Source organism: Microtus pennsylvanicus, chromosome 4 (genome assembly GCF_037038515.1).
Source record: "Microtus pennsylvanicus isolate mMicPen1 chromosome 4, mMicPen1.hap1, whole genome shotgun sequence".
In the NCBI taxonomy this organism is placed as follows: domain Eukaryota; kingdom Metazoa; phylum Chordata; class Mammalia; order Rodentia; family Cricetidae; genus Microtus; species Microtus pennsylvanicus.
Window position 1 is genome coordinate 116,425,784 of NC_134582.1, and position 13,198 is coordinate 116,438,981.

Genomic DNA, 13,198 nt, shown 5'->3' on the forward strand with positions numbered 1-13,198 from the left:
ATATTTCATAAGTATATTTTAGTACTTTTTGAGAATTGCAAACAGTGAGTTTTGACCACCTTCTACCCAAACTCCTCACAGATTCAAGCCCTCTTTCTAATTACCCACCCAACTTTATAGCCTTTTTTAAAAAACCATCAAGTCCAATTTGTGCTGCCCATATATCTCAGGTTTTGGTCTTGTCTTTGTGCTACATTATAAGGCATGAGGATCTAAAGATACACCCCCCACACACACCCAGTGCTTGGGATCCTCTAGTCCCTTCCGGCCAAAACCCTGTTGACCCACTGCCATCATTCTTCCCCGAGGCTTCTAGATCCTGTCAGCTCCCTGTACAATGGGCTGATGCTAGCTGGGTTAATGCCTTGTCCTTGAATAATATGAGCACAAGTCCTGAAAGGAGAGTTAACAAAAAGACGAGATTTTTATGATATTACCAGTTTAAAATCCAAAATATGAGTCATGGTTCAGAACAGAACTCAACAGGAAGCGCTTTGGGGGGCTACTGTAAGGAGATACTTAAGTCTGGGCAAGGCCTTGTACAGGTTCAGTGCCTGGTGTACCCCAGCCTTACAGAGGCAGGAATGCAGGGAGGGAAGTCAGGCATCAAAGCTTGAACATAATTTCCTGTAGGGTATGTATGACCTAGGAGAAGTGGGAATTTCCATTGAAGGAATGGCAGTTGAACTAAAACTATACAGGAAAGAAGCTGCATGCGCAGGGATAAAGTACATGGGAGGGGCATGGCCTGTGAGGATTCATTTGCGGCCTTGGCCTTGCTAACCATCTTTCTGCCAAAATCACTGGGGTGCTCTCCTGCTATTCCCAGATAGCTTAGCTATATACACACTACTTGAAAAAGTTTGAGCTTCCCGCAAGGGAGAAAAACGCTCTGAAAATTATTCTGTTACCCTCTTTGGCCACCAACAGCAGAGCTACAAAATGTACTTTGAAGGAGTCTTTTTTTGTGTTTCATCAATGTAGAGAAAGCTGTGTGTTGCTTTGTCTATAGAAGAACTCTCAAAGCTCCACTGCAAACTAGTGCCTGTGCCTTACTTAGAGCAGTGTCCTCAGCCTGTGGGTTGTGGATCAGATATTTACATTACAATTCATAACAGTAGCAAAATTACAGTTAAGAAGTAGCCATGAAATAATTTTATGGTTGGGGGTCAAAACATCATAAGGAACTGTATAAAAAGGTCATAGCATTAGAAAGGTTGAGAGCCACTGTCTTAGAGGTTTGGTGACTATTGTGGAGGCTAACAGCTCCTTTTTCTGGTCTTGATCCAGCTGTTAGAAAGATGGCAGGCATGTGTGGTCCTGCTCTCATCCGAGCACTTTCTGACAAAGCTCACCAGCAGCTGCCACCACTGCTGTAGATGAGGTGTGGCGGCTGTGAAGGCCATTGTGGGGGTTAACACAGTGGGCACACTACTGTTTGTAGCACTGTCACTTATGTTGGGGGCAACAGCGGGAGTCCTGATGTCAACTTGACAGATTCTGTTCTGTCCGCTCCTCACGTCCTGTCACTCACAACACATTTGTCCTTCTGTCTTTTACCCCCACAGAAAGTGAACGAGGGAAAATACCGGAGTTATGAGGAATTCAAAGCTGATGCACAGCTGCTTCTCCACAACACAGTGATTTTCTATGGAGGTTCAATCCTTTTTCTCTTTTGTATACAGTCTTGAAAATGCTAAATTCCATGTTGAGAATATCTGTCATGGTTCCTTGTAATTCATGCATGAGTAATGATGTTGGAATTTAAACTGATGGCGTCTTGCTGGTGTGGCTTACAGAGGTGATGGCAGTGGTGTGGGGAAAACACTCTCACTTTTTTTTAAATGGTGCTGAGGATGAGGGCCTAGCCCAGGCCTCATGCATGCTAACCAAGCACTCTACCTCTGAGCTACATCTTTAGTGAAATGTATTCTTTACGTTCACTTGCTTTATCTTAGCTAAGAGGTTTCTCCGGGCATTTCATTAATTCTGATACTTTCCCACTAAGATCTCATTCTTAAAGTCAAGAAGTCATTCTCTACCTAGAGAATTAGTGGTTGTGTTAAATGTAAAACTGAAAGTTGCCTGTAGGATTTATTTTGTCCCTTGAACATGACATAAAATGTGTGTTTTGCTGAATGTGTCTCCATTTGGTAAACTGAAATGACAATAGGGTCACTTGACTTGATGGTGGCAGTTTCTAGAGTACTGATGATAAGTTGTGTTTATCTTCAATTACAGCAGACAGTGAGCAAGCGGACATTGCGAGGATGTTATATAAAGACACCTGTCATGAGGTACTTACCATTCACACCTAATAATTAAACTTTTTAGTCTAAATTTAGTTAAGGCTTCTGTCCTTCCTTGCTACATTTAATTATGGCATCTCCTTTGAATTTGATTTTCATGTTTGCCATACATGGAAAGTAAACAAACAAAATATTTCTGTAACAGGTGACTAAGGATATGGTGGCAGATTTAGCTAGTAATTTTCAAGCACTGTTTGTTGCTGATGTGAGTGTTGGTGAGATGTGAACAAATTGCACTCTGCAGCCAGAGTCACAACTTGGATTGAGGGTTCACATGTGCCTTCTATTAGACCCAGTTGCATATGCATATAGTAAATGAATCACCTGTAAATATTAATTTTGTAAAAATTCTCATATAAGAAGTGTGATTTCTTCATTTCATTTCAAATTCGATATTTTCTTTTTAGTTATTAAACAGTTTTTTATTGAATGTCTACAGTGCACCAGACAGTGTGTTAGAAGGAATGTAACGGTGATGTAGGTATAGACTCCAGTGTATAGACAGCTGTCTTCTGAAGAGAGGCTGACAACAGGAAATAACGCAAGTGGCCTTTACAGTGATGAAGAAAACAGTGTGCAAGCGAGGGAAGGGTACTGTCACCTTGCATGTCTTCCACAGGCATGGCAGGACCTATCATCCTAGCGGATTTTAAGTGTACTAGGTTAGTCAGGACCTGACTGAGAGCTGCCTGTCAGTCCCTCTCAGCCACATTGGCTGCTGTGTGGCTCAGACCATTGCTTTGCTTTTCAGCTGGATGAGCTGCAGCTTTGCAAGAACTGCTTCTATCTATCAAACGCACGGCCCGACAACTGGTTCTGCTATCCTTGCGTATGTGGAATTTTGTCATTTTCATTGATAGAGTACCGTTTGGATCACAGTTACTTTCTGTTTACTTAAAAATGATAATACCTGTGAAATATATTTCTTTACATCATAGTACCTGTGGCCTTAATAAATACTTACAAATGAAACATGAGAAAATAACAATAATTGCTTTTCAGTTCCGAATTTCAAATGGAGTTCTTAGTAAGACCATACACGGGGTCCTTTGATAGACAGGAGAGTGAGTCTTTGCTTTTCTTCTCATTTTCAACAAGAGACCCATGGCTTTGCTATGTCTGTAGTTCCATCATCTCCTCTGAAATGGAAAAAAGCCTCTGGCTATTTGAGGGTATCCCATGACACTGACATTGGGTGGACTTGTGGGGCCTCAAACTCTTCTCTCCTAACAAATACCCAGGTGATGCTGGGCACAGAAGCAAAGTCAGGGCACTCTGTTTACTACTATCATGCACAGGGCCCTTGACTTTAGAGGCAACTTTACTCCAGTTCCTGTCTCATCTGGCAAATAGTCCATAATTCTACTTTCTCTTAAGCTTATTGTTTATATTGATGGCAAAAGGAAAACAAAACACTTGTATGTGTTTCAGAGTTAAAAGGAAAGATCCAAATGGATTGTGTCTTTCTTAATCCACGCTTCTCTATTTAAAAAGTCATTCAATATTAAAAGAAATGACATTTCATTTTCAGATACCTAATCATGAGCTGGTTTGGGCTAAAATGAAAGGTTTTGGGTTTTGGCCAGCCAAAGTCATGCAGAAAGAAGACAATCAAGTTGATGTCCGCTTCTTTGGCCACCACCACCAGAGGTAATTCTTAAACTCATGTAATAGCAAGAGCTGCACTTATGCATGTGTACTGACTGCTGTTAGAGACAGTGGGTGCTGTGTTTATTTCAAATTCAGCATATGCCTGTAGCTGGTAATAATTTATGCAAGTTTTTCAATATTACTGAAAACAGTGGAATACTTGGTCCTCAGGTATAAACACACTTGTGCTGAGATCGAACCCATCATGTCGGGTGTGGATCCACAGACAGGCACGTCCATCCCACACTGTAAAGATGTGTGGCATTTGTGTCTCCTCTGTGGCCCTATTAATAGGCAAAAATAATTAACTTGGGATTAGAGCATCAGTCTAAGAATGTGGACAAGCACAGTAAGTGTAGAGGAGAGGGACCAATTACAAAGCATCATCTTTACTCCTGGGCTTCAAAACTTATATATGTAGAATACATAAAATCTATAAATTCTAAAAGAAGCTGACTATAAAATTACTTCATATATTTCATAGAAAGATACCAACCCATAGGATGGCACACTTATTATACTGTTCTCAGTGTGAGTTAAGGCCCCAATGACACTGAGCATTAAAAATTAGGATATAACAGTATTGCCATAAAAAGTCGGCTGTGGGGCTGGAGAGATGGCTCAGTGGTTAAGAGCATTGCCTGCTCTTCCAAAGGTCCTGAGTTCAATTCTCAGCAACCACATGGTGGCTCACAACCATCTGTAATGGGGTTTGGTGCCCTCTACTGGCCTGTAGGCATACACACAGATAGAATATTGTATACATAATAAATAAATAAATAAATAAATAAATAAATAAATATTTTTAAAAAAAGTCAGCTGTGCATGTGCTCTGAACATCTCCTTAGATCATAGTGTCTGGGGCATAGAGCAGTATTGTATGAGAAGATTCAAAACAAAAGACTGTATTTTTCTCTCCTGGTTTATAGTTTGTCCTATATCCTGTGAGTACTTTAAATGTCTGTTTTCTCATTCATATAGACACACCTAGCAGACACTGTTGTTATGTTAAGAAAAACTAATGACACAGTGTACAAGGTTAATACATTTTAGCTTTTGGCGAATGGGTAAGTTTTAGCATAAAAGGCTTCTCGCATCAAATCTAGTTAGTTTCATGTTCTCACAAGAGGGCACTGTCCACATGCCAGTAGGGTAAGTCAGTGTCTGTTAGTGTTTGTCCAAGTCTCTGCACCAACTCTGTCATCCAGATACACTAGCCAGGCTCTCTGAGCTTTGCGAAAGTTGTGACCTCACTCCTTGTGCACGTTTGATACAGACATAAGCATAGCACCTAGCTGGCAGTATTCAAAGTGATGATTATAAGTTAATATCGGGAGTATGGGGAGGAGAATGTTTTTGAACTTCCAGATAGATAGGTCTCTCTGCTATTCCATCATATAATGCAGAATTATTGATCTGGATAGAATATGACGTGAATGATTGCTTAGGGGACACAGTAAAAATTCTATTTTATTAGGGTATTTTATGTATTGAAAATAAACAGATTGTAATCATGAATTAAGCACTAAAAAACAATGGCTCATGAGGAGGTACTAGTTGTTAGTTTTGAGAAATGTGTTTTTGATAGTATATTGTATTACACATAGGAGGCAGAAAAATTATGCAAATAATTTTGGACTCATTCCACTTAGACTGAGGCTGACTTAGCATGCAGGAGAGGCCAGCTGTTGCCTGCATATAGATCTGCAGCAGTAGGTCTGTCTAGGATCTGCAAGATGGTCAGTTGTTTTAGACCACTCAGCTTCTTTAAGGCAGCCAGACCTTTTGATGGAGCCAGCAAAAAAGTCATTGGATAAGTAGTAAGTCACAGAATCAGTTCATCCATCTTTACTTTACTAAACTAGCCTTAATTGTAGAATGTCTTTACTTCTTGATTTTTATTAGCTCAGAGTACTCAGTGTTAATTTAAACTGACACCTATGCATGGAAATGTTTTAAATTCTGTTAAGAATGTATGGGAAGGGGCATCTATTCTGGTAGGTGATCAGCCTACTCTTTCTGCACACCTTGCCACAGGATCCTCACTGAAGCAGCAAACTTTTACATTTTTGCTGACTGTCCCTGTGCAACAGGAGCACATGACTTCCATGTTCTACATCACCTTTACCCTTGTCACAAATGCAGAGACACTATGTATCAGGAACATAAATCACATGCTTTCAGGTACCAGTCACTGTATGCACTCATGTACTGGCACACACACACGCACTCCTGTTCATTACTTTCAAATCTCTGGTACATGTTGTAACTCAGAGACACTTCTGAGGGCTTGCATTGTGCTAAAGAATAAAGACCCAGCTTCATGTGTTAATTTGGTTTGTCTAAAGCACAGGAGCATAGCACAAATGTAATTTAGTTAATACTTAGTTAATATCCTCATTGTAAACAGATACATATATAAAGAAAAAGTATGTGCATTTTGAAATGGTTCCATAATGTGATCAGCATGCAACTGGATGGGGCCTGCTAGCTTACATCATCCAAAACAATAGATATATTTTTAAAAAGACTGATGAATGTCTCTATGAACAATGGTGAGCTGAGGTGACTAAAGACAGTGAGCAAGTCACCATGTCCTGGGAACTGACTGCTCACCTCCTGTCTGTTGGCTAAGAGTTTGTTAAGCCTGAGTGTCAGCCTTTGTCAAGTTGTTGCAGATACTCTTCACTTTAGGCAGAGTCCACACCACGCTCTGAACCCTTTCCACCACTGTCGCTGCTTCTCACAACATCTCCCAATCCCTTCCGTAGGGCCTGGATTCCTTCTGAAAACATTCAGGATATCACGGTCAATGTTCACCGACTGCATGTGAAGCGCAGTATGGGCTGGAAAAAGGCCTGTGATGAGCTGGAACTACATCAGCGGTTCCTCCGTGAAGGCAGGTTCTGGAAGTCCAAGAATGAGGACCGAGGTGAGGAAGAGGCAGAGTCCAGTATCTCGTCCACCAGTAACGAACAGGTGAGTGATGTCTCGGTAAGAAGGTCCTGATTATTCTGCATTTTCAATGCAGAAACCTCCGTATACATGCCTCACTGTCATAAACAGGTTTTGACATCTTCTTTCCCTTTCATACAAACATCTCTAAAGTGCTCTGCACAAGTAAGCACCCCAGTGCAAAGATGTGAGTGGGTAGAAGCGACTTGGAGCCTGACCCAGCCGGTGGGAGGAGAGTAAGTGCGCTGCTCGGCTCTGCAGGTCCACAGGCTCTTCCATCACCAACCCACAGCAATAACGAAGCAAGTGGCTGCTGAGTGGATGGAAGGACTCCCTTCTACCTACGGGTCCACTACAAGTATTCTCAGCACAGAGGTATTTCCAAGGGTGCCGAATAATAAGATATTACTTTTATAATGCCCACAGCTGAAGGTCACTCAAGAACCAAGAGCAAAGAAAGGACGACGTAATCAGAGTGTGGAGCCCAAAAAGGAAGTAAGTTGCCCACCTCACAGTGTCCAGGTGGCAATCGAGAGAGGAAAGAGTCTGAAAGTACGGTCAAGACAGTCAAGTAATGTCCGTCAAGTTAAGGCCCAGTCTCCCGACTCGTGTCGTTGTGGACTGCTGCTCGACCAGCACACGAGTGCACAGTCTCCATCCCCAGTAAGCAGCCGTGGAGCAGAGGCCGGGGAGCGAGCAGGGTGCTGCTGCGTTTCCTGAGAACCTGGTGTTTTTCATGGCAGTATGTACAACAGAGCAGTTATCTGATGAACCAGTCATGCCAGCACTTGAAAACAAGGAGACAATGGTCAAGCTTTCTTTTTGTATGATCTGAGCATGTTTTAAAACTGTAAATCTGGGTACATGCCAGACACATTCAGTGAGGTGTGATTTAGGACTCTAGCAAATCTATTGATAGTTGATAATGATTTTATATTTTGTAAACCAAAAACTTTATTTTAAAAGTAAGATCCATTGTGTTAATATACAGTGAAATTATAAATGAAATTCTTTTTAGAATCTTCTTACACTATTAATTGTTTAACTTTTTATTTACTGGTTGTGTTTGGGGAAGATGTATTTAATTGTGAAAAAATATAACAAGATACCAGCCTTACTTGCTTGTTAACAGCATTTGTATGTGTGTGTGTATGGTATGTGTGTATATACACACATGCACATGTGCACACACAAACACTGAATTTTTCTCTTAACTGAGTTTGGGTGAGTTACAATGTCCTTTTTTCTTCTAAACACTTTAGGAACCAGAGCCAGAAACGGAAGCAGTAAGTTCCAGCCAGGAAATCCCCACCATGCCTCAGCCAATTGAGAAGGTGTCAGTGTCAACCCAGACCAAGAAGTTAAGTGCCTCTTCTCCAAGAATGCTGCATCGAAGCACCCAGACTACTAGTGATGGCGTCTGTCAGAGCATGTGCCACGACAAATACACCAAAATTTTTAATGACTTTAAAGACAGGATGAAGTCGGACCACAAGCGTGAAACAGAAAGAGTGGTCCGAGAGGCGCTGGAAAAGGTGGGGCTGTGCACTGCTGGGGGGCAGAGGAGAGTGGAACAGCTTCTCGCAGGAGCGGCTGAGCCAGTATTCCTATTCTGTTGTAATTAGTAATGCTTTCTTGCTAACATCTTTGTGTGTACTGAAGTAGTGGGGACAGAGCCTGAGCTCAGCAGTGAGGCTTTGCTTACCTGTGTGTCCTGTCTATTGCTGTCTTCATTTCAGCTGCGTTCTGAAATGGAAGAAGAAAAAAGACAAGCGGTAAATAAAGCTGTAGCCAACGTGCAGGGTGAGATGGACAGAAAGTGTAAGCAGGTGAAGGAAAAGTGTAAGGAAGAATTTGTAGAGGAGATCAAGAAGCTAGCGACACAGCACAAGCAGCTCATTTCTCAGACCAAGAAGAAGCAGTGGGTGAGTAGTCACTGTCCCCCCTCTGCTGGGAAGGCGGTCGGCTGTGGTGAGGTCAGCTCCAACAGAGAAGTGCAGTGCACACAGACAGGGCCCTGAAGAGTAGCTGTGACTCCAGAGCATTCAGGGGATGTCCTCGAACCCCTCCTGAGCAGAGCTGACGTTGTTGTACACAATACAGTCATCTGCAGCTTTTCGAGCAGTGGAGACGACTTTAATCTGGAGATGTCTAATGGTCTTCAAACTGAAAAACTGCACGTGTATCCCAACAAGCGATGTCCCTATTCCAGACATTTCACATTACAGTAGTTTACAGAAATTGCTTCCTTATGCTTACAGTAAGAGCATGTCATTGCTGGGCGATCGCCTTCCTTCAGCTTGACTGGAAGTGTCACTGAGTCCTGATTCTAAACCTTCCCTCCCCTTGGGATAGAGGCTCCTGCACATAGAGCCCCATAGCTCTGAGGGAACTACCTAGTGGGAACAATTCTCCCTCATGCTCCTAATTTGGTTTCAATTTAAATAATATTCTATATAGCATTTCATGATAATTTTTCCTTTTACCTAGCTTCTATTATGAAGATTCTGTAAATATTTGTAAAATTTTCACAAAGTATTTGGTACAAAAAAATTGTTATAAAGACTTAGCAAGAACGACAAGGGCATCCTGGCACATACGCAGAAGCCTGTATAGGCAGCTCGGTGGGAAGAACTGGCTGAGGAGACGGGTAGACATAGGCAGGGGTTAAGGTGTGCTCCAGCAAGCTCCAGAAGGCCCAGACACCACATTGGTAACTCTGTCTTACATAGGACACTAGATTTATTGAAGACATGATTCTCTTCACCTTCTCAACAGCAATACGGCAGGAGTTGCCACTGTTGATGTAGCAAAATCACAAAACTCAAAATATTAATTTCAACAGAAAGTAAAAACAAATACGCAGCCAAGAAGAAAACTGGAAGGTTGAATTTTTAATTTGTTTGCTTGCTTTTGGGTTTTTTCAAGACAGGTTTCTCTGTAGCTTTGGATCCTGTCCTGGAACTAGCTCTTATAGACCAGGCTGGCCTCGAACTCACAGAGATCCTCCTGCCTCTGCACTCATAGGCGAGTGTTCTGGACCCTCAGTGTGTCTTGTCAGTCCGTGTGCAGAATACCACTCTATATAGTCTTGTGGGTTATAAGCTCAGCGTGATTTTTCCTGCTCATCCTCTTGGCAGGCACCTACAGCGGTGCAGCTGCTAGCTCACCAGCCCTACTTAAGATTCAAGCATGAACATTCCCTCCTTTCTTCTTCCATGTCTAATGGTCTAGCCTCAACACTAGGCACTTTGAGACCCAGCTGGCCTTTGTGGAAACTTTTAGTAGCAAGAGTGACTTTTCCCTGAAAGGCAGAGCAAAGAAAGAGCTTCCTTCATAAATATGCAGTGGAAGGATGTGACGTGATGGGTGGGAGACCAGAACTACAAATGCCCTTAGGGAGTCAGAACAGGTAAAGAATGTGAGGGAAGAGCAGCTTCTTTTGGGGGGGGGCAGTTGATGCTGGAGTTAGTGGACTTGAGCAAGCCTATAGAGATAGGTGGGTGCAGTGTGGGGAAGATGCCTGAGCCCTCACTGTGGGTTCCTGTCCTTCCACATGAGACACGCCAATGCACATCATGTACCTGTAGGCTAGCCTGAGCCAGACAGCTTTGTAGGTACAGCTTTAGAAACTTAGCAGGCCCTGAGCTGTTGGCCCTGGTCTCATGTGTGCCTCCTGCCCTGCAGTGCTACAACTGTGAGGAGGAGGCCATGTACCACTGCTGCTGGAATACATCCTACTGCTCCATCAAGTGCCAACAGGAGCACTGGCACGCAGAGCACAAGCGCACCTGCCGCCGGAAGAGATGAGCCCGTCCGCCACCCTCACACGCAGCGGTTTTTGTTTCCAAGAAGCCAAAATTGTTTAGAATTTGCTTCCCATTTTGCACCAGCCTTTAAACACTTTTCGTGGTGAAATTTTGCACAGTAGTTTAAATCTTTTGTTAATGCTCCTCCGGCATTTTTCGGGGGCTGAAGTAACATCAATGGAGGGTATTACTCTAAATAAATTCTAATTGAAGATTTGTTGCATTTTCAGCAAATTTTAAAACATTTTTAGGTTTTTCAGAGATTTTAACCTTTAAACAACAGATCTTAAAACAACAACAACAGGTGAATACGAGTGAGTCTAACAAAGACAGAACAGAGCTGAATGTAAGAGCGGCAGACGCTTCAGAAGAAAACAGACTACCTGGCCATGACCTGGCCACACGTGACCTTGCTGAGCTGGTTTTGTGCAGCTTGTTCACTGTTCACAGGCATTGCCTGTGGCCATGCTGGCGGCATGCGATTGAATATAGGGAACAGGGTTGACACAGCAGGGCTAGCCCTGCATATTTTTTCTTAAATATTTCCCAATTGTGTTTTCATTATTTCTTTTCAATATATAACTTTTATAACAAATTATTAGCTTTGATCTTGTAGTTTAAAATTGCAGGGAAAACTGGGGTAATCTTTTACTGAGCTGGATCTTAGAGAAAAATGAATATTTAAATTTTAAAGTTTGCACATTTCATCTTTGTCCTGACATGAGTGCTTGTAACAAAATCAGCAGCAAAAACAAAAATCAAAAACCAAAAACTACCTGTACTCAGAACGTGGAATACAGCTGAGGCATGGAGTTTCTTCACTGAACCCCCTCCCTCCCCAGGGCCACCCTAACCTTACTCCCTGTGTCTCCTCGAGTGTGAGTTAGTACTCAGAGAGAGAAAGCACTTACGTGTGACAGAAGCTGTTGTTTGTAGGGAGGGTCATTGCTACTAACGAGCTCCGTCACTGCACACAGTGACTAGTGCATGTTACTTTTCTTGTATTAAAGATGCCGTGATTTGTACAAAGTCTGTATTTTGCGGGATGTCTGGTTAAGAAACATTACCAGTAGGAATGGATCGATAGTTGAATAACATTTTTTATATATACATAGATATATAAAAGACAACCAGGAAAATTAAATTTCTTTAAAACTATCTCACAATTTGTTGTTTTTCCACCAAGGCCGATCATAGACCAAGCCAAATTCCTACTTTATCCTTTAGTTATTTTTTGAGGTTAGAGAAATAATTTGTAAATATTTATTTAGACCTTTGATATTTATTAAAGCAATTACTCACAACAGAAGTGAAAGAGTCAGGAGAAAAGCCTTTTAAAAAGTTTTCTCCGGTCCATCAGGGTCACTCTAAAGATGAAGGCTAAGGAGTCTTCTGTGAGCCTCCTCCAGCCAGCGCTGATGCTATTGCAGATGGTGGTAACACAAGTTAATTGACAAACTACTGCCCAACGGAGCACGCTCTTTTGTATAAACCACCAGTATCCCATCAACTCCACCAGGTTACGCAGTAACTGCAGTAACTTGGCATCACCGCTCCCTCCTTGCTGCCGCGTAACCATCATTGCTGCTGCGCTGCCCTAACCAAGGACACTTGACAGTCTTTGTTTTCAGGTTTTGAAACTTCGATCCACCCCTGTGAGAGCAAGTTATTGTGGGAATATTTTTGGTGTAAAATCATTCCAGAGTATGTACTATTTACCTGATAGCTGCATGAAAGTGAGGTTCCTGTTACTTTGGCTTCTTGTCTCTGTCGACGCGGCTGCACATTTCCAAGTTACTACAGCGTGAAACTGTGTGTTTAAAAAAAACAAAATTAAAAAAAGATTGTGGCCTGGTTTTGTAAAAGTTTTAGATAAAATTACAATTGATTGTTTTAGGAATCATTAAAATTTTCTGCAATCATAAAGCTATATCAAGGTGTTGAGTTAAGCCACTCTGCACATTGTAAGTACCCATCGTGGCTGTCCAGTTCTATGATGCATTCTGGCATTTTGTAAGCTGCTCTGACTAGCAATATATAGATTTCATTTACTGTGTTAACATTGGTTAATAAATGTATTTAAAAATACAACAATTCTTGTCCATAAGCTGCTTTAGTTCAGTGTTCTGTGGCAGACATAAACAGCTACACCTACAAGTAGGTCAAGAGCCATGGGCTGCTTGTAGGGACTATTAAACCAGTGTGGGCAACTGAAGCAATGGCTCAGCACTTAAGAGTACTGGCTGCTCTTGAAGAAGACCAGAGTGTGGTTCCCACATGGCAGCTCACATTAGCTCCAGTTCTAGGGAACCCAGTGTTCTCTTCAGATCTCTGTGGGCACCAGCATACACACGATGCACATACTCTGAAGATAATACATTCATACACATGAATGTAAAGGAAGAAGATTAAATGGATCCTGTTCAGCTCTTCACCTCAATATTTACCTTGGGTCATTTCTCAGATAAAGGATGA

General features: G+C 42.0%; 1 protein-coding gene across 20 annotated transcripts in view; it reads left to right on the plus strand.

Annotated features, from left to right (window-relative positions):
* The window catches only part of Zmynd11 (zinc finger MYND-type containing 11), an 89,741-nt gene extending 76,924 nt beyond the window's left edge, over positions 1 to 12,817 (plus strand). For 8 of the 20 annotated variants that reach the window (XM_075970232.1, XM_075970237.1, XM_075970231.1 and 5 more), the window contains 9 exons: positions 1,569 to 1,656; positions 2,242 to 2,297; positions 3,061 to 3,138; positions 3,841 to 3,959; positions 6,731 to 6,938; positions 7,341 to 7,577; positions 8,177 to 8,449; positions 8,654 to 8,839; positions 10,602 to 12,817. In XM_075970232.1, coding sequence (XP_075826347.1) covers positions 1,569 to 1,656; positions 2,242 to 2,297; positions 3,061 to 3,138; positions 3,841 to 3,959; positions 6,731 to 6,938; positions 7,341 to 7,577; positions 8,177 to 8,449; positions 8,654 to 8,839; positions 10,602 to 10,724 — 1,368 coding nt within the window. In that variant the 3' untranslated portion in view covers positions 10,725 to 12,817. The remainder of the gene's footprint in view (positions 1 to 1,568; positions 1,657 to 2,241; positions 2,298 to 3,060; positions 3,139 to 3,840; positions 3,960 to 6,730; positions 6,939 to 7,340; positions 7,578 to 8,176; positions 8,450 to 8,653; positions 8,840 to 10,601) is intronic. The other 12 variants (XM_075970241.1, XM_075970247.1, XM_075970248.1 and 9 more) reach the window with 4 other exon arrangements.
* The last annotated feature ends 381 nt before the right edge of the window (positions 12,818 to 13,198 follow it).